The sequence below is a fragment of the Erythranthe guttata genome, chromosome 4, assembly GCF_056151865.1.
Source record: "Erythranthe guttata isolate IM_541 chromosome 4, IM_541, whole genome shotgun sequence".
NCBI lineage: Eukaryota > Viridiplantae > Streptophyta > Magnoliopsida > Lamiales > Phrymaceae > Erythranthe > Erythranthe guttata.
Window position 1 is genome coordinate 13,382,089 of NC_142536.1, and position 26,791 is coordinate 13,408,879.

The following is a 26,791-nucleotide window of genomic DNA, read 5'->3' on the forward strand; positions in this document are numbered from 1 at the left end:
AATTCGAAAATTTGGCGGTGGAGGGTCAGGGTGTCTGGGAGGAGACGTGTGGTGGAAGGAAATGGTAGCGGCGGCGGCGTGAAGAAGAATTTTGTGGGAGACATGTTTTTTCTCTCTGTTTGGAGGTGGATGCTTGACGAGGTGATTGGCGGTGGTGATTTTTATGGGGGGAAAAATAATTTTGGGGAAGAAAGTAATTTTTCTCTCTCGTCTTCTTCTTTTTCCTTTTTTTCGTGTTATTTTTCTTTATTTAAGAAGTTTTAAAAATTGCAATTTGATCCAAAGTTTTGTATTATTTATATTTAAATCAAATAGGATTTTCCTTTTTCTTTTTACAAAAAAATCAGAGGGTATTTTCAAATTTTCAAGTAAAAAAACACACTCCTAGTCGCACGATTCGCGTACGATGAGTTGTTAAGGTTTTTTTTGGCTTTGACTTATTATCATAAGGGGGTCTTTGCTAATTATTTTAACACGATTGAGTTTTTAGCAATTAAAGATTACACAGGGGTAGATTTTGCAAAAAACCCATATGATTTTATCTAAAATTTCAAGAATATATATGGGACTAATACATTTAGTATACCTGGGGTGTTTGGAACCAAGGACGGTTTTTTGTCCAAATTTCTTCCATGCATGACCGTCGTCCTCAAGAAAAGCAGTGACCTTGCATTGTCCCGTATTCTTCCTACGCCATAATTTTGGAATCTTGATTTCCCGTTGAACAGCTGAGGCTTTAGCAATCAACGACTCCACGTTTCTTTGCAGAGAATCTAATGTGGACTTGAAATCCTTTATCCTCGACAAGGTGTTAGCTGCTTGTTGCACCAGCTGATTCTCTAAATTAACGAAAAACGAGTCTTCAATTTCAAGACAAGGTTGCAAGTCCTCCAGTGTAGTACTGTTAGTGTTGTGTGCATCGTAATCTGCCAACTGCTCCCCCGACATGGGGTAAGAGGATTCCATACTTGCCTTGTCCAGCATTTTAACACCTAAAAACAACTGCTCCCCCGACACACCTAACAAGAAATTTGTCATCAAATTAAATACAAAGCAGAAAAGAAAGATATTCAGCACTCACTCATTCATACATACATACATACTTTCAGTAAAATTATTTATATATCGTTTCTAATTTCATTGATTAAATTTAGCACAGGAGGCATTCGAAACCTCCTTCAAAGTTTACATGATGATACTAAGACGGAGAACACAATGTATTAAATGCTAACCCCAATACCCGAATCCTTCCGTCTGACTTGGCGACTATTGCCTAATAAACGTTATCATCTTTCCCTAAGAAGAAGGATTGGTTCATTGTGGGCACCAGGTCCGGGTACGCTACCTTAACAGGCCGTTGAGTTACCATGATTTACATTCCTCCATCAATCCTTGTCGGGCCAAGGGATGGAGGCCCTGGGGGCGAGGGAATTCGCCTTTTTGGTGCAAGGGTGTTGTTTGTTTGCTACTAATAAAAGTTATCAGTTACATCTGAACAAGTGGAGGGTCTTAGCCTAACCTCCAAAAGTTGTATGGGCTTTTGGTTCCAAAAAAAGGTTCATGGAGGTTGTTTGGATTGAGTTATTTAACAAGAGATTTCAAATCCATAGCTCTCATATTTAGTAGTTTTTTAAGCAATTACCCGGATTTCAAATTATTTCACATTTGGAATCATTTCAAATCATTCCAAATTTGGATTCATTTCGAATCCTTCAATCCAAGCGCAGTCTTAGGTCTTTAAGTTCTAAAGAAAGAGTTGAGATTGCTTAGGTTCAATATACGATCGGGTAGAATTAGTTCATACTAACACATCTAAGGAATATGATAGACTTGTAACAAAATAAGTCCATGTTTGTCAAACTTTTCAAAGAAAAATTTCCTAAATAATTTCAATATTTATATTTTTTTCCTTCGGACACAATCTGACAAATATTTTCCACTGAAAACAAACAAACACCACTTAATTTTCGAACTCTCTTAGTATTGTATATGTTTCAAACATGTTGACATGATTTGATTGAAGATTATAATTCAAATCAAACCAAAAGAAATACGATGGACATGTAGATCTATTTTCTCAAAAATGTTTGTTTACCCATTTTCAAATTAATTTAAAATTCAATTCTCTCAGTTTTATTTACATCCAAGTCCCTTTTACCGATTTAAATTTGTTATCCAAACACAACATCATTTTAAATTCCCTCATTTCATAAAACACACACACACGCGCACATATATATATATATATATATATATATATATATATATATATATATATATATATATATATATATATTAAAGACCTGCAATTATATATATATGTACTGGGTAAATCCGGCAAACAAATTTCAGGTATACTTTTCATTCAAGCAAAATTGCACAAAGTACAAAACAAATATTGATAATATATGAATGAATAAGAAGGAAAGAGAAGATAAATGCATAGATGAAGAACATGGAGCAGCGATGAAAGAAGGAATTGACTCACCTGCAGAAATCTCCTTAATTTATATATAATAATAGCTATTCCTCAAAATAATGAATGTTTGGTTCTGTATTCTGATCAATCTCTGATGGTGGTTGAACATTGACTTCATAAATCAAATGTGTAAGTTGACCAAATAGTTATTAGGTGGGACTACGTTAATCCAATTAATGGAGGATGCACGAAACTGCTTAGAAACTCACGACCAATTAGAGTTATTTTATTATATTATTTTTTTAAATTGAATTTTTAAAAGCTATCTAGTCATATCTTGTCTTTTATATATAAAATTATATAAATGTAAGAAACACTAAAAGTGACATATTTGTAATCTATATCTTATATATATAAAAGAAAGAAACGCTGGGCAACCCTAAAAAATCCTAATGGTATTTCTGTAATTAAATATTTTTAATATTTTTTTCTCTACTAATTTCTAAGTATAATTTTTAAAAATTATCAAAATTAAAACTAAATCATGAAGAACCCTATCTAAAGGTACTTTTGTAATTATTTATTTTCAATATTTTTTGTCTACTACTTTACTAACTATAATTTTCAACAATTATCAATCTCCTATTTTTCATCACTAAATCTCAAATCTTTAGAGATAAAGATAGAAATTTTATTAATCTATATATTTGGATTATAAATCTTAATATGTCAGATTTAAAAAAAAATATAATGTTATATAAAATATGAATAATAATACATTATTAAATTTTACTATGTTAGTATACTACATTTTCTTATTATGTATTAAATTTTCAATTGATTATTTTTTTTCACTTTTGAAATAATATCCCGTGCATCGCACGGGGAAAAAATGCTAGTATAATATAAAAAGAGGATCTATGCCCTCAATGATTGACATGTGGCAAATGATGATGTCATTTATCAAAATTGCTTAGTTGGAGTTCAATTGATGAGGTGGATTCTTCAATTGATTAGGTGGCATTTTTGTTTAGGTATGTTTTTAAGTTCTTTCCAATTTTACATTTACACAATCATTTAATAATTAACACATATTTATATATGATATTTCATGAATTCAATATCCTATCATTTCTAAAAATATTATATTTTTTATAATTTTAATTTTATGAACTATATTTTTCGCCTGTTATTTTTTAAAAATTCAGAACACTCGATTTTTTAACATGTATTCAATTTTGTATATCATATTTTACACACTATTTTTTTAGCGAAATAATCATAATTATATTTACTTATTTATACACGGTTAATTAATTGTTTTTATCTCACGTTTTAATTTAATGTTTCGAAATATATTTTTCGAATGTCTTTTTTTTAAAAAAATAGAACACTCATTTTTTTATGATATATATTTTCAAATTTAGTTTTTTTAATAATAATAAATAATACTAATAATTATTATATTTACAAATCATTAATAATTCAAATGAATATGCCAATAAATTAATTAATCACCGTACATGGATTTTTTTTTTGTTTAAATATTTTGCCAACTGAATGTATATGTATTAATTTATTTTTATAAATATTAATAACTAAACAACATTTAAATTTTGAAATTTAACTTTTCGAATTTCAAAATTTTAATTTCGAATGTTTTTTTTTACCATCAATTGTCAATCAATTCCCCAATTTTATGTCATATAATTTGATTTCTTACCTATTTAAGTTGATTGGTTTTGATTAATATGGTTAATTCATGGAAAATATCTAATGAACAATAATTAGTTAAGATTATAACATTAAATGTGTATTTCCATAATAACATACTATTTACTTTTTTATTATATAAAACCCAAGTATAAATACCCCTTATTCCAATCCATTTCACTCACTCATACTCTCCACCCGAATTTTACACTCGCATAAAAATAAAAAATAAATAGGTCATGCTCGAAATGGCTGCAAAGAGAAAATGTTGTATTTTTTTTTATTTTTATTTTTATTTTTGTTGTTCATATATTCATAGTTTTACATGTTTTTTATTTCATTATTTTGATATAATGAATGTGTCTAATGGTTATTTACACATATACATGTATTTAGTCTAACATGTTATTTGTTGTTTGTTTATGTTATTTTCGTAGATATTATGGATAACATCGACCTATGTGCTATGTGTGACGACATCGATTGCGCGTCAAAGTAGTAGAAATAATTTCGTGAATCTCATATGAATTGTGCGAGAAAAGATACTCATTTTTTTTTCATTCCTTAAAAGACCATCATCGAAGTGATAAATGTAAAAGATAATATGCAATTAACAATTTTCTATTCTTTATATATGTCTGTAATTATTTTTAATATTGTTTCATCAAGCTCATTTAGTATATGGTTATATATGCAATTTCGCTATTTAAAATTTCATATATTTCATTTTTTAATTTGTGTAAAGTTGGATCATTTGTTCGTTTTTTTTTTGTTTTGGAAACTTGTTGTTTTCGTCTTTTTTTCTTGATCTGTTTTACTTAACTACATTGAAATGTTGAGTACTAATATCATCACTAATAGTAATTCATTATAGTAATTATATTGTTTTATAATTTTACATTAATTTATTTTATTAATGCATTAACATATTAATGGAATGGTAATATGTCAATTATGTAATAAAATGTAGTATCTGAGTTGTTCGTTTTAGATACTCAATCTTAGGAAATTATACATATATTAATGGAATAGTAATATGTCAATTAATGGAATGAAATATATTTAAATTGTCATAAATAATTTAATATTTGGTATATATAGAAGTAATATATTTCAATATTATTCCGTTAAGTATTTAATGAATTATTTAGTTAATAAAATGCATTATTAACTAGATTTTTATTTTTTTATTACATTTACTTACGAATTAATTATTTTGATAGTTTTTAATTATATAAATTACTTTATTTATTTAATTTTCCTCGCATCTTTCATTATGATGTTTTTTTTTATATTTTCGATAATGTTGTAACATATATATTTTCTTTGTCCACTGGAGATTCCTCGTTTTTCAATTGTTCCGACTAAGGAGTCTCTCACTGGCTGCAGTCCTAAAGATTCGATGACTCGTTCCACTACAAGTACCTTGTCTGCTTTCGGTAAATCTGCCGACAATCTATCGAGAAGAAAAATGGAACTAATTTGTTAGCACAATAAGATTGAGGTATTAGCCAAGATAAAGATTATTGCAATCTTGTCTCGATAGTATAGTTTGGGCCTTGTTTGGTTCCTAAGATTAGCCTAAGATAAAGATTAAATAGTCTAATGAAAACCCAAATATATTGGACCATGGAACCGAATTAGCGAAGATATAAAGCCATTTTTTCCACAATTGCGGGCCAGCGCGAAAAGTTATTCCTAACCAGTTATTTAATTAATCGTTGCTAATCTTACACAACCAAACGAGGCCTTAAAAACTTAGTAGACATCCAAGAAAAGGGTCAAACACACATTCTCACTAAACCAAGAAAAGGGTACATTCTTCCCAAATTCCGGCCCGGCCCGAAAAATCAGTGGACTAACCAAATACTTCAAATAAAGCTCAATTCGTTAAATTAATCATGAGTTATCAAGCCAACCAAACAAGACCTACGTAGATTGTACGAAAAATCCAAGGCATATCGATAAATTGTTCATACCTGCAATTGGCACTGAACCAAATATTCTCTTCGACAGTTAGATTCCCATGCACGACATCATCCTGCGGTACAAATCCAACAATCTTCTTATACGACCTAACGGACTCCACTTTCCCGTTTATAAGAATTAATCCACTTATCAAACACCCGACCGTTTTTCCAGCCAATGCCGAAAGAAGAGTCGTTTTTCCAGCGCCAGAGGGTCCCATCAAAGCCGTTATTCTCCCCGGTCTAATTTCCCCTGTTACAGATCTCAAAAGACACTTCTTTTTCTGCTTCAAAGTTACCGGAGGGACCTTCTCGTTCATCGAGACCGAAGGGATAATCCAAGACGCCTTCGCGCAGTGCATTGGTGGACTATTGAGCGTTGTGGTTAAGGATCTTCGTTTGGGGATCGAGTGCGTGGGCCCCACGGTTTATATAGGATCTTTAAAAGCAGGGAGTTATCACAACCGGGTGATGCCCGATCGACGGACGGGATCGATTGATGTTGGAGATCTTTACGCGGATGAGGAGAGAGACTTTTTGGTTTCCGTAAATGTCCCTGTCGAAGAAACGTCGATCTTGAAGGTGAGTTGTGTGTACACCGACCCTGTGACGAAAGAGTTTGTGAAATTGGAAGGTGAGGAAGTTAGAATCGAGAGAAACAATGATGTGGCAAAAATATCGATCGAAGTGGACAGGCAACAGAACAGAATTCGGGCGGCAGAAGCTATGGCGACGGCACGAGCCCTGGCGGAGAACGGGGATCTGGCGGGGGCGGTGTCGGCGCTCGAGAGCTTCCGGAAGGTTCTATCAGAGACCGCTTCGGCGAGGTCAGGCGACAGGCTGTGCGCGTCGCTCGAGGCGGAGGTGAAGGAGATGGAGGAGCGAATGGCGAGCCGACATGTGTACGAGGCGTCGGGGAGGGCTTATATATTGTCGGGGCTTAGCTCGCACTCGTGGCAACGAGCGACAGCTAGAGGAGATTCGACGGATGGATCGAGCCTTGTTCAAGCCTATCAAACACCGTCGATGGTTGAGATGGTGACTCGTTCGCAGGCTTCCTTGTTAGGTAGCCCGTCGGGTCAAAGGCTTCTTAGGCCTATGTGGTCGTCGTTCGGTTCACAACCGAAGCCGAGGTAGTGGTTTGTCGGTTTTATTGTCGTTCGTCGCCTTCTTTTTTATCGTCTAATTTTGGTGGAGAAATAAATTATGTAAAAGATGGGGGGTATATTGGGAAAGGAATGTGGGGAAAGTTTTAGCTAGTGGTTTTTTTGTAATTTGTGTGATTGTTTGGGGGTGATGTAGATAATGGTATATGGTTTTTTTGGGACAAAAGGGGTATTATTGGACTGTAATTGTTGGGATACTGTCTAATGTACTTAGGGGTGGAAATTGGAACGAAAATTCCGATTTCCGCCGAATCCGATCCGAAATATTCCGATTTTGGAACGACTTTTTCAATTCCGAATTCCGAAATTCCGATTTCCGAAAATTCCGAAAAAAATTGGATCGGAATCGGAAATACATTACAGAATTTCGGAATTTCCGATTTCCGATCCGAAATTATTCCGATTATTTCCGATTATTTCCGATTTATTCCGATTTTTTCAATTATAATATTAATATTTATTACTATATATAATATATAATATATGTATATATCTATCCGCCTGTACTAATTAATAGTATTATATATATAATAATAATATATACATATATATTATTATTATTTTTTAATTTTCTAAAACATACAAAAGTCAAAAACTCAACATTTATTGAAATTACTTCGAAACCCTAATTTCCCGACTCTCTCTCTCAGCAATCCGACCGTTCTTTCTCCCCCACCACCACCAGCGCCTTCTCCGACGACCACCACCACCACTGCCTCTCGGTTCTCCGACGACCATCACCACTAGCGCATCTCGGCTCTCCGACGACCACCACCACCACCAGCAGCGCCTCCCAATTCTCCGACGACCACCACCACTTGCGCCTCCCGATTCTCCAACCACCACCATCGCAACCAGGCCTCCCGGCTCTCCGACGACCACCAGCAAAGCCGCTCTCTCTATCGGGTATTTTTAGAATAAATCTAATTTAATTGATTCAAATTTAATCTTCATTCAATTGATTTGCTTACAGTAGTTCTTGTTTTAGCCGGACGACGATTTGATGACGGCTGAAGAAAGTTGGCAAACGCGTTTGCCAACTTTCTTCAGCCGTCATCAAATCGTCGTCCGGCTAAAACAAGAACTACTGTAAGCAAATTAAATTTCCAATCGAAATAAATAGGTTTGGTTTGAAAATCGAGATTTATATTTTTACCTTTGGAAATTGAAAATTGTTCATGATTTTTGATTTATTTGTGTTTAAATCAATTCCAAAACCTAAAACATAGAAAATGGTGGAAATCCGTAAAAAAAAAAACAGAGCAATTGTGTGAAGAAGACGATAGATGCAGATTTTCATATCAAATCCGGTGCAAATTTTCGAACTCATATTCGTTTCAGATTCTCAACGAAAAATTCGATCATCGATTTACGCAGAAACATTCGGCACATATTTTCACACAGTTTCGGTACAGATTTTGCTTGAATGCCATGGCAGTTGGATTGAAACTATTGCCCTAATTTGATTTACATCACCTGTATTTTTCTTTATTTATTTTTCTTTGTCTCTGTTGTACAGAAAAATGTAATTTAATCTTAGGCATTATATACATAGTCGAGCGGACGGATTAATTATCAACTTTATAAGAATTTAGCAACTCCACATTTGTAATGAAAGTACCAAACCTTGGTTTTTATTCCTATCGTAAATAGTTATTTTGGTTTCTATGTGTCCAGTTAAGCTAAAACGTCTGCCCCGTTTATTGATGAGAGAATTTGTTAACTAGTAATTTGTTTATTTAGCTTGATTATCCGACAAAAGGTTTGAACCGAAATCATGTTATTTTTTTGGTATTCAGGTAAGCAAAAGTTGGGATTTGAAATAGTGATCACTTGATGCAAACTTGAGGGACGAACTCTGTAATTTTCCCATTTATTTTAGAGAATCAAAAGCTAAGAAAGTTGGCAAACGCGCCTGAAGGAAAGCACGCAAGAAACATTGCAACATTCCACTGAAAGTCCGACTTGGAAAACTAAGCTGAAGCACATCGTCCGCCGCAAGTTACCGTCCTCCGCCGTACGCCGCCTTCAGCCGTCATCAAATCGTCGTCCGGCTAAAACAAGAACTACTGTAAGCAAATTAAATTTCCAATCGAAATAAATAGGTTTGGTTTGAAAATCGAGATTTATATTTTTACCTTTGGAAATTGAAAATTGTTCATGATTTTTGATTTATTTGTGTTTAAATCGAATTCCAAAACCTAAAACATAGAAAATGGTGGAAATCCGTAAAAAAAAAAACAGAGCAATTGTGTGAAGAAGACGATAGATGCAGATTTTCATATCAAATCCGGTGCAAATTTTCGAACTCATATTCGTTTCAGATTCTCAACGAAAAATTCGATCATCGATTTACGCAGAAACATTCGGCACATATTTTCACACAGTTTCGGTACAGATTTTGCTTGACTGCCATGGCAGTTGGATTGAAACTATTGCCCTAATTTGATTTACATCACCTGTATTTTTCTTTATTTATTTTTCTTTGTCTCTGTTGTACAGAAAAATGTAATTTAATCTTAGGCATTATATACATAGTCGAGCGGACGGATTAATTATCAACTTTATAAGAATTTAGCAACTCCACATTTGTAATGAAAGTACCAAACCTTGGTTTTTATTCCTATCGTAAATAGTTATTTTGGTTTCTATGTGTCCAGTTAAGCTAAAACGTCTGCCCCGTTTATTGATGAGAGAATTTGTTAACTAGTAATTTGTTTATTTAGCTTGATTATGCGACAAAAGGTTTGAACCGAAATCATGTTATATAGCTTGCGAATTTGATCTCGTATTAGTGTAAGAAATATACACCGTTCACTTCTACATAGAAATATTGTTGGACTTTGTGATGTAGGTAGTTTCTATGGTCTGAGGAAAAAATGACGAGCGTTCATATGGCAGCAGTTCAGCCGCCCAAGAAGGTCGATAACCAATCAGCATCGTCCACCGCCAGCTGGCAGTCTTCGGCTCCAAAGTTCAAACGTTGGGGCAGAAGATCTCCGTTTATTAGATACGGTCTTCCGATGATTTCACTCACTGTGTTTGGAGCTCTAGGACTTGGCCATCTACTTCAAGGAAGGTTAGATGTTTGAAAATTTATTATCTTTCGAGAAAGTTGTGTTTTATTCTCTCCGCTTCGGATATATTATCTCTGAGGCATATTTAATTTTAAGCTGCGTAAAGATTGTATCTGTGTAGAAACAAACGGACATGATCTATCCAAGAAGTCATTTTTTTTTCCGGAAGATTATTTGGACATCATTCTTTGGCTTTGTTTATGCCCATGAATTGAGTTCTCCAAATCATCATTCTTTGACTTTGTTTATGCCCATGAATCGAGTGCTCCAAATTGCAGTATGTAGGAATTGCCGTTGCATTGCATCATAATTGTTTTTACGGTTGCATGTTTTGGATTTTTTTTGAGTTTTACAAGGATTTGTTCAACTCTTTGGATCATGTATTCAATGATTGCTCCTTTGATTTTAGTTCCGTTTTGATGGCATAGGAAAACGGGATTAAATAATTTATCTGGTATTTTACTATTTTATTCTCACGTGCCTTTGATTTTTTTCTATTTAATCTGATGGAGTGAAATATCGAAAATTTAGCAAGGATATTGCAAAAGTGAAGGATGATCAAGAGTGGGAGATTATCGAGACAAGAAAAGCACTGTCCAGAACAGGACCCGTGGATGCCTACAAACCGAAAAATATTTCTCTCGAGGAAGAGCTTAAGGTAATCAAGCCCTACTATTATTGCTCGTGTATTAACATAGAATATTTAGTGATTTTGTTCATACCGAAGAGACGTTCATTTTTTGCAGGCTCTGCAACGAAAGGTCGACATAGAAAATTACGAATACAAGAAAATTCCCAAGCTGAATGAAGGTAAATGAAGCTAAGATTTACGTCTCTTACTTGTTTCTTTGTGACATATAGAGAGAATAAGCTCATCTCATATGCATTTCTTGCATTGGTTTTCGGTTTCGTGAGTAGCTTGAAACATTAGTTATTCAATTTTGGCTGTTGTAACAAGAAATTGATTACACATTTGGTCAATCTGTACTTGTTTTCACTCAAACAAAATGGTGATATTTTGTTTCAATTCCGTTTCCAAAATGTCGAAGAACTTGAAATATCAGTAAGAGTGTTGAGTCGAGCTCGCTCGAGGCTGTTTTTTTTCAGAGCTCATTCTCACCGGTGAACATCCTCATGTGCTAGTTTCATTTTCTAAATTTAAATATTTTTATATATATATTATATTTTGTTATTGGAAATTTTCAGTTTTCATCATTTAAGTTTACACTGATTTCACATTTGGTCCCTCATGTTTCAATAATTTGACACTTTTCGTCATTTCAGTCAATTTTTTCTTAGTCTGTCAGTTACGGTAGCGATGGACACACGCTTGATTCCGTTAGTTTTAAAGGAAAATTGACGGAAATGACTAAAAGTGTAGAATTTTTGAAATATGAGGGACCAAATCTGTTTTATGTGAACATGGGGGACTAAATATGAAACTGGTGCAAACTTGAGGGATGAAAACTGTATTTTTCCTTTTGTTATTTCTTTCAATATAGAAATAAAAAATTACTGTTACTATTTTATTTTATTTTTAACAACCCTGTTTTCATAATATCTAGGTAAGTTTGGTTTTATTAATTTTAAGTGTTATTAAAAATATTTCATAATAAATAATAAAATAATAATAAGCCAATTTATGAGCTCTTGAAAAATTAAAATCAAGCTCTTAAGCACGGTTCAATTAGAAGTGGGGACTGGATTGCAATTTCTCATAATAAGAAGTGGACAGTACATTAGACAGTATCCCAACAATTACAGTCCAATAATACCCCTTTTGTCCCAAAAAAACCATATACCATTATCTACATCACCCCCAAACAATCACACAAATTACAAAAAAACCACTAGCTAAAACTTTCCCCACATTCCTTTCCCAATATACCCCCCATCTTTTACATAATTTATTTCTCCACCAAAATTAGACGATAAAAAAGAAGGCGACGAACGACAATAAAACCGACAAACCACTACCTCGGCTTCGGTTGTGAACCGAACGACGACCACATAGGCCTAAGAAGCCTTTGACCCGACGGGCTACCTAACAAGGAAGCCTGCGAACGAGTCACCATCTCAACCATCGACGGTGTTTGATAGGCTTGAACAAGGCTCGATCCATCCGTCGAATCTCCTCTAGCTGTCGCTCGTTGCCACGAGTGCGAGCTAAGCCCCGACAATATATAAGCCCTCCCCGACGCCTCGTACACATGTCGGCTCGCCATTCGCTCCTCCATCTCCTTCACCTCCGCCTCGAGCGACGCGCACAGCCTGTCGCCTGACCTCGCCGAAGCGGTCTCTGATAGAACCTTCCGGAAGCTCTCGAGCGCCGACACCGCCCCCGCCAGATCCCCGTTCTCCGCCAGGGCTCGTGCCGTCGCCATAGCTTCTGCCGCCCGAATTCTGTTCTGTTGCCTGTCCACTTCGATCGATATTTTTGCCACATCATTGTTTCTCTCGATTCTAACTTCCTCACCTTCCAATTTCACAAACTCTTTCGTCACAGGGTCGGTGTACACACAACTCACCTTCAAGATCGACGTTTCTTCGACAGGGACATTTACGGAAACCAAAAAGTCTCTCTCCTCATCCGCGTAAAGATCTCCAACATCAATCGATCCCGTCCGTCGATCGGGCATCACCCGGTTGTGATAACTCCCTGCTTTTAAAGATCCTATATAAACCGTGGGGCCCACGCACTCGATCCCCAAACGAAGATCCTTAACCACAACGCTCAATAGTCCACCAATGCACTGCGCGAAGGCGTCTTGGATTATCCCTTCGGTCTCGATGAACGAGAAGGTCCCTCCGGTAACTTTGAAGCAGAAAAAGAAGTGTCTTTTGAGATCTGTAACAGGGGAAATTAGACCGGGGAGAATAACGGCTTTGATGGGACCCTCTGGCGCTGGAAAAACGACTCTTCTTTCGGCATTGGCTGGAAAAACGGTCGGGTGTTTGATAAGTGGATTAATTCTTATAAACGGGAAAGTGGAGTCCGTTAGGTCGTATAAGAAGATTGTTGGATTTGTACCGCAGGATGATGTCGTGCATGGGAATCTAACTGTCGAAGAGAATATTTGGTTCAGTGCCAATTGCAGGTATGAACAATTTATCGATATGCCTTGGATTTTTCGTACAATCTACGTAGGTCTTGTTTGGTTGGCTTGATAACTCATGATTAATTTAACGAATTGAGCTTTATTTGAAGTATTTGGTTAGTCCACTGATTTTTCGGGCCGGGCCGGAATTTGGGAAGAATGTACCCTTTTCTTGGTTTAGTGAGAATGTGTGTTTGACCCTTTTCTTGGATGTCTACTAAGTTTTTAAGGCCTCGTTTGGTTGTGTAAGATTAGCAACGATTAATTAAATAACTGGTTAGGAATAACTTTTCGGGCTGGCCCGCAATTGTGGAAAAAATGGCTTTATATCTTCGCTAATTCGGTTCCATGGTCCAATATATTTGGGTTTTCATTAGACTATTTAATCTTTATCTTAGGCTAATCTTAGGAACCAAACAAGGCCCAAACTATACTATCGAGACAAGATTGCAATAATCTTTATCTTGGCTAATACCTCAATCTTATTGTGCTAACAAATTAGTTCCATTTTTCTTCTCGATAGATTGTCGGCAGATTTACCGAAAGCAGACAAGGTACTTGTAGTGGAACGAGTCATCGAATCTTTAGGACTGCAGCCAGTGAGAGACTCCTTAGTCGGAACAATTGAAAAACGAGGAATCTCCGGTGGACAAAGAAAATATATATGTTACAACATTATCGAAAATATAAAAAAAAACATCATAATGAAAGATGCGAGGAAAATTAAATAAATAAAGTAATTTATATAATTAAAAACTATCAAAATAATTAATTCTTAAGTAAATGTAATAAAAAAATAAAAATCTAGTTAATAATGCATTTTATTAACTAAATAATTCATTAAATACTTAACGGAATAATATTGAAATATATTACTTCTATATATACCAAATATTAAATTATTTATGACAATTTAAATATATTTCATTCCATTAATTGACATATTACTATTCCATTAATATATGTATAATTTCCTAAGATTGAGTATCTAAAACGAACAACTCAGATACTACATTTTATTACATAATTGACATATTACCATTCCATTAATATGTTAATGCATTAATAAAATAAATTAATGTAAAATTATAAAACAATATAATTACTATAATGAATTACTATTAGTGATGATATTAGTACTCAACATTTCAATGTAGTTAAGTAAAACAGATCAAGAAAAAAAGACGAAAACAACAAGTTTCCAAAACAAAAAAAAAACGAACAAATGATCCAACTTTACACAAATTAAAAAATGAAATATATGAAATTTTAAATAGCGAAATTGCATATATAACCATATACTAAATGAGCTTGATGAAACAATATTAAAAATAATTACAGACATATATAAAGAATAGAAAATTGTTAATTGCATATTATCTTTTACATTTATCACTTCGATGATGGTCTTTTAAGGAATGAAAAAAAAATGAGTATTTTTTCTCGCACAATTCATATGAGATTCACGAAATTATTTCTACTACTTTGACGCAATCGATGTCGTCACACATAGCACATAGGTCGATGTTATCCATAATATCTACGAAAATAACATAAACAAACAACAAATAACATGTTAGACTAAATACATGTATATGTGTAAATAACCATTAGACACATTCATTATATCAAAATAATGAAATAAAAAACATGTAAAACTATGAATATATGAACAACAAAAATAAAAAAAAAAATAAAAAAAATACAACATTTTCTCTTTGCAGCCATTTCGAGCATGACCTATTTATTTTTTATTTTTATGCGAGTGTAAAATTCGGGTGGAGAGTATGAGTGAGTGAAATGGATTGGAATAAGGGGTATTTATACTTGGGTTTTATATAATAAAAAAGTAAATAGTATGTTATTATGGAAATACACATTTAATGTTATAATCTTAACTAATTATTGTTCATTAGATATTTTCCATGAATTAACCATATTAATCAAAACCAATCAACTTAAATAGGTAAGAAATCAAATTATATGACATAAAATTGGGGAATTGATTGACAATTGATGGTAAAAAAAAACATTCGAAATTAAAATTTTGAAATTCGAAAAGTTAAATTTCAAAATTTAAATGTTGTTTAGTTATTAATATTTATAAAAATAAATTAATACATATACATTCAGTTGGCAAAATATTTAAACAAAAAAAAAATCCATGTACGGTGATTAATTAATTTATTGGCATATTCATTTGAATTATTAATGATTTGTAAATATAATAATTATTAGTATTATTTATTATTATTAAAAAAACTAAATTTGAAAATATATATCATAAAAAAATGAGTGTTCTATTTTTTAAAAAAAAAGACATTCGAAAAATATATTTTGAAACATTAAATTAAAACGTGAGATAAAAACAATTAATTAACCGTGTATAAATAAGTAAATATAATTATGATTATTTCGCTAAAAAAATAGTGTGTAAAATATGATATACAAAATTGAATACATGTTAAAAAATCGAGTGTTCTGAATTTTTAAAAAATAACAGGCGAAAAATATAGTTCATAAAATTAAAATTATAAAAAATATAATATTTTTAGAAATGATAGGATATTGAATTCATGAAATATTATATATAAATATGTGTTAATTATTAAATGATTGTGTAAATGTAAAATTGGAAAGAACTTAAAAACATACCTAAACAAAAATGCCACCTAATCAATTGAAGAATCCACCTCATCAATTGAACTCCAACTAAGCAATTTTGATAAATGACATCATCATTTGCCACATGTCAATCATTGAGGGCATAGATCCTCTTTTTATATTATACTAGCATTTTTTCCCCGTGCGATGCACGGGATATTATTTCAAAAGTGAAAAAAAATAATCAATTGAAAATTTAATACATAATAAGAAAATGTAGTATACTAACATAGTAAAATTTAATAATGTATTATTATTCATATTTTATATAACATTATATTTTTTTTTAAATCTGACATATTAAGATTTATAATCCAAATATATAGATTAATAAAATTTCTATCTTTATCTCTAAAGATTTGAGGGACAGTCCTCCAAGCCATTTCAAGTTATACTTTCGGTGTACGGTCGTTTACTCTTTGGTGGTTTCTCTAAGTGGAAGATCTTTGTCTCTAGTAGTATTTTCGAGATTAGACTTGATAAACTCTTGACTGCATCAAGAGAAGAATTTTCAAATCTTTTCTCAGACAGTCTTCTAGGAAAGGCAATCCTTATTGCACGAGATCATCTGGCATCGAACGAAGATATATCGAAGCTTGATTGGAGGTTGAGTCTATTTAATCAAGTGTGCCCCTCTAATGCAGATGATATTTTTGACTGCTGTTGTGGTGAGACTGGACTTCGTTCGCTTAAACAGCCTTTAGAGTTTGTGAACAAAGTTGTTGCGTATATCAACTTTTGTAGGATACTATTATTTTTCGACTGTAATGGAAGTGAATCTCCGCCTTTAGAGAAGTCAAGAATCCAGTTTCTTAGAATGTTGATCAGTACCTGGATGTTGATTGTGAAGAAGTTTCCAGAAAATAATGCCTACTCGGGGAATATTGATGGGGAGAATCTTTCGTTGTTTAGGTTTTTGGAATTCTTTGTAATGCACAATGTGTCGGAATTGACTACAGAGATTCAAAATTGTCTTATCAAATTGGATTCTCTTCCCTTCACAGAACAGCTCGTGAAATCGTTTCTTCTCTATAGGTTCGAAGATTCCGTGACTCTGAAGATGCTGCGAACTGTTCTAACTTCTTTATCTCGTGGGAAATTTTCATGCATTTCAGTAATCCAGCTTTTGCTCGCTCATTCGAAGTTTGCACAGTCCATTCATTCTGCTAACCAATCGCTCGATTCGACTCAGTTTGGGCTGGTTTTCACACCTATGCGTAGCATTATGACATCTCTCGTTATTCCTTGTACTAATCTAGATTCCTTGTACTTCAAAAACAAGAAATCAACAAGTGAGCCAGATCTAAATTTGCTGGAACTTATTAAGCTTGTCAGAGTACTTTTTCAGATCTACGTGCAGCAAAGAGAAGAAGCAAATGTTGGAGATGAGGAGGGTATAAATTGTAGAGAATTGGTCTATCTGCTTTTGTCTTCATATGGGGCGACGTGTAGTGAAGTTGATAAGGAAATATATAATTTAATGTTGGAAATTGAGTCTAATGATAAGTCGAGTGCTGGGATTGTTGCTCAAACGGATTATATATGGGGACCATCTTCTCTAAAGATGAGAAAAGATTCTGTTGACTTGAAAAACACCTAATCTTTTGAAGAACTTCAGAAGGTTAAATTCAGAGAGAATATTCCGGTCGACCCTAACATGTGTGCTCAAACTGTGCTTCATTTTCCTTACAACGAATTTGTCAATGGAGGAACTAGTTCTACAGTTATGACTGAGGTATTTCTCTAGCAATCTCATTGTACTAGTAATTTGACGTATATATATGGTATTTCACCATTTCAGCATCTATTGTATATTCTTCTGATTGGAAAAATACGTTGTGCAGGCCTGTTCGACAATACGATCCTATTTTCATCCTCTGTTTTTCGATTCATTGTATCTCGAGGAACTATATCGAACCAAAAGTGAAAAAAAATAATCAATTGAAAATTTAATACATAATAAGAAAATGTAGTATACTAACATAGTAAAATTTAATAATGTATTATTATTCATATTTTATATAACATTATATTTTTTTTTAAATCTGACATATTAAGATTTATAATCCAAATATATAGATTAATAAAATTTCTATCTTTATCTCTAAAGATTTGAGATATAGTGATGAAAAATAGGAGATTGATAATTGTTGAAAATTATAGTTAGTAAAGTAGTAGACAAAAAATATTGAAAATAAATAATTACAAAAGTACCTTTAGATAGGGTTCTTCATGATTTAGTTTTAATTTTGATAATTTTTAAAAATTATACTTAGAAATTAGTAGAGAAAAAAATATTAAAAATATTTAATTACAGAAATACCATTAGGATTTTTTAGGGTTGCCCAGCGTTTCTTTCTTTTATATATATAAGATATAGATTACAAATATGTCACTTTTAGTGTTTCTTACATTTATATAATTTTATATATAAAAGACAAGATATGACTAGATAGCTTTTAAAAATTCAATTTAAAAAAATAATATAATAAAATAACTCTAATTGGTCGTGAGTTTCTAAGCAGTTTCGTGCATCCTCCATTAATTGGATTAACGTAGTCCCACCTAATAACTATTTGGTCAACTTACACATTTGATTTATGAAGTCAATGTTCAACCACCATCAGAGATTGATCAGAATACAAAACCAAACATTCATTATTTTGAGGAATAGCTATTATTATATATAAATTAAGGAGATTTCTGCAGGTGAGTCAATTCCTTCTTTCATCGCTGCTCCATGTTCTTCATCTATGCATTTATCTTCTCTTTCCTTCTTATTCATTCATATATTATCAATATTTGTTTTGTACTTTGTGCAATTTTGCTTGAATGAAAAGTATACCTGAAATTTGTTTGCCGGATTTACCCAGTACATATATATATAATTGCAGGTCTTTAATATATATATATATATATATATATATATATATATATATATATATATATATGTGCGCGTGTGTGTGTGTTTTATGAAATGAGGGAATTTAAAATGATGTTGTGTTTGGATAACAAATTTAAATCGGTAAAAGGGACTTGGATGTAAATAAAACTGAGAGAATTGAATTTTAAATTAATTTGAAAATGGGTAAACAAACATTTTTGAGAAAATAGATCTACATGTCCATCGTATTTCTTTTGGTTTGATTTGAATTATAATCTTCAATCAAATCATGTCAACATGTTTGAAACATATACAATACTAAGAGAGTTCGAAAATTAAGTGGTGTTTGTTTGTTTTCAGTGGAAAATATTTGTCAGATTGTGTCCGAAGGAAAAAAATATAAATATTGAAATTATTTAGGAAATTTTTCTTTGAAAAGTTTGACAAACATGGACTTATTTTGTTACAAGTCTATCATATTCCTTAGATGTGTTAGTATGAACTAATTCTACCCGATCGTATATTGAACCTAAGCAATCTCAACTCTTTCTTTAGAACTTAAAGACCTAAGACTGCGCTTGGATTGAAGGATTCGAAATGAATCCAAATTTGGAATGATTTGAAATGATTCCAAATGTGAAATAATTTGAAATCCGGGTAATTGCTTAAAAAACTACTAAATATGAGAGCTATGGATTTGAAATCTCTTGTTAAATAACTCAATCCAAACAACCTCCATGAACCTTTTTTTGGAACCAAAAGCCCATACAACTTTTGGAGGTTAGGCTAAGACCCTCCACTTGTTCAGATGTAACTGATAACTTTTATTAGTAGCAAACAAACAACACCCTTGCACCAAAAAGGCGAATTCCCTCGCCCCCAGGGCCTCCATCCCTTGGCCCGACAAGGATTGATGGAGGAATGTAAATCATGGTAACTCAACGGCCTGTTAAGGTAGCGTACCCGGACCTGGTGCCCACAATGAACCAATCCTTCTTCTTAGGGAAAGATGATAACGTTTATTAGGCAATAGTCGCCAAGTCAGACGGAAGGATTCGGGTATTGGGGTTAGCATTTAATACATTGTGTTCTCCGTCTTAGTATCATCATGTAAACTTTGAAGGAGGTTTCGAATGCCTCCTGTGCTAAATTTAATCAATGAAATTAGAAACGATATATAAATAATTTTACTGAAAGTATGTATGTATGTATGAATGAGTGAGTGCTGAATATCTTTCTTTTCTGCTTTGTATTTAATTTGATGAAGAATTTCTTGTTAGGTGTGTCGGGGGAGCAGTTGTTTTTAGGTGTTAAAATGCTGGACAAGGCAAGTATGGAATCCTCTTACTCCATGTCGGGGGAGCAGTTGGCAGATTACGATGCACACAACACTAACAGTACTACACTGGAGGACTTGCAACCTTGTCTTGAAATTGAAGACTCGTTTTTCGTTAATTTAGAGAATCAGCTGGTGCAACAAGCAGCTAACACCTTGTCGAGGATAAAGGATTTCAAGTCCACATTAGATTCTCTGCAAAGAAACGTGGAGTCGTTGATTGCTAAAGCCTCAGCTGTTCAACGGGAAATCAAGATTCCAAAATTATGGCGTAGGAAGAATACGGGACAATGCAAGGTCACTGCTTTTCTTGAGGACGACGGTCATGCATGGAAGAAATTTGGACAAAAAACCGTCCTTGGTTCCAAACACCCCAGGTATACTAAATGTATTAGTCCCATATATATTCTTGAAATTTTAGATAAAATCATATGGGTTTTTTGCAAAATCTACCCCTGTGTAATCTTTAATTGCTAAAAACTCCATCGTGTTAAAATAATTAGCAAAGACCCCCTTATGATAATAAGTCAAAGCCAAAAAAAACCTTAACAACTCATCGTACGCGAATCGTGCGACTAGGAGTGTGTTTTTTTACTTGAAAATTTGAAAATACCCTCTGATTTTTTTGTAAAAAGAAAAAGGAAAATCCTATTTGATTTAAATATAAATAATACAAAACTTTGGATCAAATTGCAATTTTTAAAACTTCTTAAATAAAGAAAAATAACACGAAAAAAAGGAAAAAGAAGAAGACGAGAGAGAAAAATTACTTTCTTCCCCAAAATTATTTTTTCCCCCATAAAAATCACCACCGCCAATCACCTCGTCAAGCATCCACCTCCAAACAGAGAGAAAAAACATGTCTCCCACAAAATTCTTCTTCACGCCGCCGCCGCTACCATTTCCTTCCACCACACGTCTCCTCCCAGACACCCTGACCCTCCACCGCCAAATTTTCGAATTTTTTTTTATGTTTTCTGTTTTTAATATTTATTTTGTAACGGTATTTCAGTCATTTCATATAAGTCAACATTCAATTTCGAAATAGGGGTTGGTGTGCTTTGAAAAACACAATATAGGGGGTTTCTTGCTAATATTTTTAATACGAGGTGTTTTTCACCAATTAAAAATAACATAGGGGGGTCTGTGCTATTAGCTCAAAATCATATTCTTGTTCGATTGTATTGTAGGTTTATATAGTTTATAATACAAATATAACAGCTAGCTTTAATATTATGGCAAATTACGACCACCACCTGAGGTAAGGTCAAATTAGGAAAAAAAAACGACTCATGTTTGCATAGTTACAAGCACCCTTCTCCAACTATGTATTATCTTTAAAAAAAAATCCCTCCTGTTGATAAATTTAGGGGCGTTTATTCGGTAAAATTGTACAGAAATTGCGGGGTATGCCAAAATTTCATACCGTATAGTTTTTGGTTCGATAAATAACTGAATTACCAATTTTTTATTAAAAATATTATTTTTTTGTTATTTTTTTCTAATTTTTTTTAATGATCTTTAGTTTAACCGAATTAACGGTTCGGTAATCGACATGTACGAATTTTCGTTCGGTTCAATTCGATCGGTTTACCGGGCAAATGAGCATCCCTAGGTAAATTTCATAAGAGTGGACGTATAAGACAATATATATTTGCGGGTGATTGTAATTATGCAAACAAAAGGGGTTTTTTTGGTAATTATACCTTACCTCAAGGGTGGCCGTAATTTACACTTAATATTATGTGTACGTAAATGCTAATTAATGAAGAAAGGAAATGCAGAAACTACTTCAGGTGTGCCCGCAGATATGTTGAAGGATGCCTAGCTACGAAACAAGTGCAAAAGATTCAAGATGATCCACCTCTTTTCAGGATAACATGCTTTGGTCAACACTCATGCAACGATTTTCTCAAGTCATCCGATCAAATAAACATGGATGTTGTTGCCGCAACACCGGAGGATTCTTCTTCCGTCATCATAGACGCTGCCGCAACAATAGATGACACACTTTTTTCATTCATCAACTCTTTTGATGATGATAAAGAGAAATCTTCTTCACCACCACCACCGCCACTGTCATCTCACGATTTGGATAGCACAATCACTTCCGGTGACTCGTCTGTTACAGTTGCGAATTGGTTGGTGGAGGTACAGAAACTCGAAACTGAATTTCTTGAACTGGACAACGAAGTGAAGTCTCAAGGATTAGAGGAAAATATGGAAAATATTGAACAACTGAATCAAAGAGTAGAAACACTTGTTGAGGAAAGTACACATTTTAGTGAAGTTCTAGTCGATGCATATAGAAAAGTTAATGTAATTGAGAAACCAACGAAGAATGCAGAGCTGTCAGTTCACAAGAAAAGAAGAATACTACTTGAAGATGCAAAAGTAAGTGAAGGTGGACTTCTTAGCTTGGAGAATAAAGCAGGGTCAGAAGGATCTGTTTGCAACCAGCCTAATAATCTAACTTGAATAAGTATTTGACTTTACCTACTTAATTTGAAATTAATATGTAATAGTTGGGCTAGAATTATGGGACGATCTTAAAAGACTATAATCATGTAAATCGAACGTATCCATATCTTCTCTATCAACATTTATGTATATTTCTTCATCTACTCAGATAAATATAATTAAAATAAAGAATAACTAAAGAGAAAAAAAAAATCGTATTCTTTCGTGTGGAACACCAGGAAAACCTGAATTAATTCCGTGTTATATTACGTGAAATAAAGGTAGATTTTTGTGTTGTTACACACGAGATCAAAAGGACAACATAAATATCGTCAAAATTTCGTGTAGCAATGCATAGAAACATGGCAATATTTCATGTGGATCTACACAAAATCTTGAAATTTCATTATGTTAATTATTGAATTTTTGAGTTAAATTGTGTTGAAAGTTGATCGAGAGGGTTTGGTTTTGAAAATATTAAAATAATTAAAGTGGAAAAGTGTCTCAAAATTATTATTTTTGTCTCCACTTTAACCACTCTTGGAATGTAGTCCGCAATTTGTGTTTGGAAGTCAACTATCAAAACCAAACTCTAAAATCCTCTGTGCTTGTGGAATAGAGCTATAAACGAGATTTAAGGTGAGTCCATAATTTCTTCCATTTCTGTTCTCCCAATTCTAATTAATATATTCTCTGAGTTTGCACTTTGTCTTCTTTTTCCCTATCCATTTGTGTTCCTTCTGTTCTTTTTTTTTTTCTTCTAATTAATGGCATAATAAGCTCACTTAAAGGAAGATTGGATTAAAGAATTTGAATTAAAAAAAATTGGATTTGATAGATCTCATGGGTGTTTGGATACAGGAATTGGGAGTTTCCTCCTTTCTGTTGAACGAACTCGGATTTTCCATTGCAAGTGTTGTTCATTATGTTGGAAAGGAAAGGAGGAGTATATTACCCTCATATACATTATATTTTTAAACGGGAAAATTAAAGTTTTCATCCCTCAATGATTTACATTTGGTCCTTCATATTTCAATAATTTAACTTTCGGTCATTTCTGTCAATTTACCGTTAGTTCGTCAGTTAAGACAACGATGATAACACATTTGATTCTGTTGGAGGAATGAAAAATTGATGGAAATGACTAATAATGTTGAATTTGAAACATGATGGACTAAATATGTTTTTTTGTAAAAATGGGGGACCGAATGTGAAATCGATGCAAACTTGAAGGACGAGAACTGTATTTTTCCCTATTTTAAACTGGAGTTTGTAAAGAAAAGTAAGTGTAGTTTGGTAAAATGTATTTTGACACACACATATACAACACGGGAAAATTACAATTTTTATGCCTCAAATTTGCACTGGTTTCACATTTAGTCCCTCGTGTTCACAAAATACACATTCGGTCCCTCATATTTCAACAATTTGACACTTTTGGTCATGTCCGCCAATTTTCTATTACTGTTAAGACAGGGATAAACACAAGCTTGATTCCGTTAGTAGTTACAGAAAATGACCAAAAATATTAAATTATTGAAACAAGAGGGATTAAATATAATTTTTTTTTTGTGTGTGAACATGGGGGCACCAAATGTGAAATCGAGGTAAACTTGAAGGACGAAAAGTGTAATTTTTCCCATACAAAATTTATACCCCAATTTTATGTGTCCGTACGGTACTCAATATCAAGCACGACATATATTCAAATTATTCACGAAAATAGTACATGTCAGCCAATATACCCCAATCTCCAAAATAAATCATACTAAGCTATATGAATCCTGACATTAAATGTTGTTTGGTGAAACTGCAGCGATGTTAAACCAGCTTATGGCGTCCATCGTAACAACGGTCGGGGAGAAGATCGTAGGTTACGCAGGGGACGAGATAAAGACCATAGTCGAACTCAAGTCCATTTTAAACTCTCTGCAAGCAAAAGTCTACTTATTGCATGCTAAAGCATCGGATTTCGAGGATCACATCAAGAATGCGGAGCTATTGGGTAAAAAGAAAAGAAAACGAGAAGTTGCCAACTGGTTGTCCGGTGTGGAACTAATTAGAAGTGAACTTCGCGAACTGCACAGTGAAGTACAAACACAAGGATTTGCTCAAATTTTCCTAGGTGGGGATCGAGCGAAGAAGCTGAACGAAAGACTCGACACACATGTTCAGCAGTGTATACATTTTGGTGAACTCGTGCTCGATGTTTACCAGACTAAGGAGGCGCCGTTTGCCGAAACTAAGCTTGTAGGTCACACCTATGGCGACATTTTGAGTAAAATATTGAAGTTATTGGTGGAAGATCGAGTGGCAAGTGTCGGGATTTACGGTATGGGTGGTGTGGGCAAGACGGCTTTGATGAAGCACATTCACAACCGGCTTCTAGAAAGATCCGGTCAAGAATGTGTTATTTGGGTCACGGTCTCTCGAAAGTTCAGTATAATGACGTTACAAGATAGAATAGCCCATGCGGTAGGTTTGGATCTCGAGAATGAGTTCGATGAAGACAAAAGAGCGGCTAGATTGAAACTCGCCTTGTCCCAGAAAACAACAAACATTGTGTTGATATTGGATGACGTGTGGGAATTTATAAGCATGGACAAGATCGGAGATTTGTCACGTCTGGCGGGTTGCCGGGTGGTTATCACAACTCGATCCATGAAAGTTTGTCATGAAATGGATTGCCAACAAGTTATTGGAGTGAAGCCACTAGATATGGATGAAGCATGTGAGTTATTCACCCAAGCGTTGGGGCGAAAAACAAAATTGGATCCGAAAGTGGAAGAAATTGCAAAGTCCATGGTGAAATTGTGCGACGGTTTGCCTCTTGGGATAATCGCTCTAGCTAAGAGCATGAGGGGCGAGAATGCCATTCACGCGTGGAGGAACGCGTCGGCAAAACTCGAGAAATGCGTTATTATGGGACAAGATGAAATATTGGGAGACGAGGTTCTTAAAGTACTTGGATATAGTTTTGATGCACTGGATCCGAAGCGTCAAATGCGAGGAACAAGTAACGGTCACACACCACTACAACGTTGTTTCTTGTATTGCTCTTTGTATCCGAAAGGTCACCGAATTGAAAGAGAGGAACTAGTTAGAAAATTCATTTCCGAGGATTTGGTGGACAAAACAAAGTGCAAGACCGAACAAGTCGATGAGGCCCACTCGATACTCGATAAATTAGTGAATGTTTGCTTACTGGAAAAGACGGAGGGTGAGGATTGCGTGAAGATGCACAATCTAGTAAGAGGCATGGCTTTGAAGATCACTCAAGGTGAAAATGCAGGAAACCCCGCTTTCAAAGAAATTCCGGTTGAAGATGAAATGGCCGAATTTTTTTTAGGAAAATGTAGTTGATGCACGTTGGCGTAGAGGAATTTCCGTCTCCAATTTGTCCCAAGCTCTCCTCAACGTTGCTTCTAAATGGGAATCCTCAAGATACGTCTTTCTCGCTAATGCGCTTTCTCGTTTATGCACTGATTTTCTGCACGATTCTTGGGCACGTTGGTACTTTACAGATGGATGCATGATTCTTACTTAATCAATGTCATAGATTTAAAGTTTTCATATATCGAAAATAACTGCAATTCTGTAATCTTCTAGTTATGTACGGATTTGATTCTCACTAGTATAAAGTTCTTTTTCTTTGTTTCATGTATTTCTTTGAAGCAGAATGTTCTTGTACGAAGATATACATGTGGTTCCATTTCATTGGATATTTTCATTTCCCTGTAACTTTTGTTTTTCCGGCCAATTTGATTATGTAACTCTTGATTTTTGGCCGATCATCTTTTTCTCCATTTCGTTTACACATATTTCATTTACCAATGTGTGCAGAAAATTCAATTTACTAAATTACATAAAATTTCGTCTTAAGATTGTTGTTCTCGGTGTATAAAACGGTAGTGAATTTAGCAAAATGGTTGTACAAATTAGTTTGTGAAAAAATACGAAAAGATTTGTCAAGCCGAGTAAACTCTTTCCTTAAGACGAAATTGACC

The 26,791-nt window shown here is 33.8% G+C and overlaps 5 protein-coding genes and 1 long non-coding RNA gene across 10 annotated transcripts; 4 read left to right on the plus strand and 2 right to left on the minus strand.

The window, feature by feature from the left end:
* Positions 1 to 456: 456 nt before the first annotated feature.
* LOC148771167 (uncharacterized) lies at positions 457 to 2,616 on the minus strand. Its single transcript, XR_016030860.1, has 2 exons — positions 2,489 to 2,616; positions 457 to 1,019 (listed from the first exon to the last, which is right to left on the minus strand). It is a non-coding gene; the product is annotated as an uncharacterized LOC148771167 (long non-coding RNA).
* Positions 2,617 to 5,534: 2,918 nt separating this feature from the next.
* On the plus strand, positions 5,535 to 7,236 carry LOC148771168 (uncharacterized). Its single transcript, XM_088817522.1, has 2 exons — positions 5,535 to 5,616; positions 6,149 to 7,236. The coding sequence occupies exons 1-2, from the start codon at positions 5,535 to 5,537 to the stop codon at positions 7,234 to 7,236; spliced, it is 1,170 nt and encodes a 389-aa protein (XP_088673648.1).
* A 796-nt stretch (positions 7,237 to 8,032) lies between these two features.
* LOC105973443 (uncharacterized) lies at positions 8,033 to 11,448 on the plus strand. Of its 5 annotated transcripts, none has more exons than XM_088816900.1 (5): positions 8,033 to 8,171; positions 9,187 to 9,336; positions 10,120 to 10,344; positions 10,874 to 11,000; positions 11,089 to 11,448. In XM_088816900.1, exons 3-5 carry the CDS (start codon positions 10,145 to 10,147, stop codon positions 11,158 to 11,160), a joined length of 399 nt encoding a protein of 132 aa, XP_088673026.1. In that variant the 5' UTR covers positions 8,033 to 8,171; positions 9,187 to 9,336; positions 10,120 to 10,144; the 3' UTR covers positions 11,161 to 11,448. The 5 variants fall into 5 exon arrangements, with proteins under 5 accessions (XP_088673026.1, XP_088673027.1, XP_088673029.1 ...); XM_088816903.1 differs by having other exon boundaries at positions 8,039 to 8,171; positions 10,124 to 10,344; XM_088816898.1 differs by lacking the exon at positions 8,033 to 8,171 and adding an exon at positions 8,306 to 8,354 and having other exon boundaries at positions 9,065 to 9,336.
* An 867-nt stretch (positions 11,449 to 12,315) lies between these two features.
* LOC148771169 (putative E3 ubiquitin-protein ligase EDA40) lies at positions 12,316 to 12,981 on the minus strand. The gene has a single exon (XM_088817523.1). The coding sequence runs from the start codon at positions 12,979 to 12,981 to the stop codon at positions 12,316 to 12,318; it is 666 nt and encodes a 221-aa protein (XP_088673649.1).
* A 5,618-nt stretch (positions 12,982 to 18,599) lies between these two features.
* On the plus strand, positions 18,600 to 22,948 carry LOC105973575 (uncharacterized). The gene is made up of 3 exons (XM_088816910.1): positions 18,600 to 18,813; positions 20,269 to 20,701; positions 22,109 to 22,948. Exons 2-3 carry the CDS (start codon positions 20,304 to 20,306, stop codon positions 22,800 to 22,802), a joined length of 1,092 nt encoding a protein of 363 aa, XP_088673036.1. The 5' UTR covers positions 18,600 to 18,813; positions 20,269 to 20,303; the 3' UTR covers positions 22,803 to 22,948.
* A 190-nt stretch (positions 22,949 to 23,138) lies between these two features.
* On the plus strand, positions 23,139 to 26,544 carry LOC105973475 (disease resistance protein RFL1-like). The gene is made up of 2 exons (XM_088816908.1): positions 23,139 to 23,423; positions 24,601 to 26,544. The coding sequence occupies exon 2, from the start codon at positions 24,603 to 24,605 to the stop codon at positions 26,145 to 26,147; it is 1,545 nt and encodes a 514-aa protein (XP_088673034.1). The 5' UTR covers positions 23,139 to 23,423; positions 24,601 to 24,602; the 3' UTR covers positions 26,148 to 26,544.
* Positions 26,545 to 26,791: the final 247 nt, after the last annotated feature.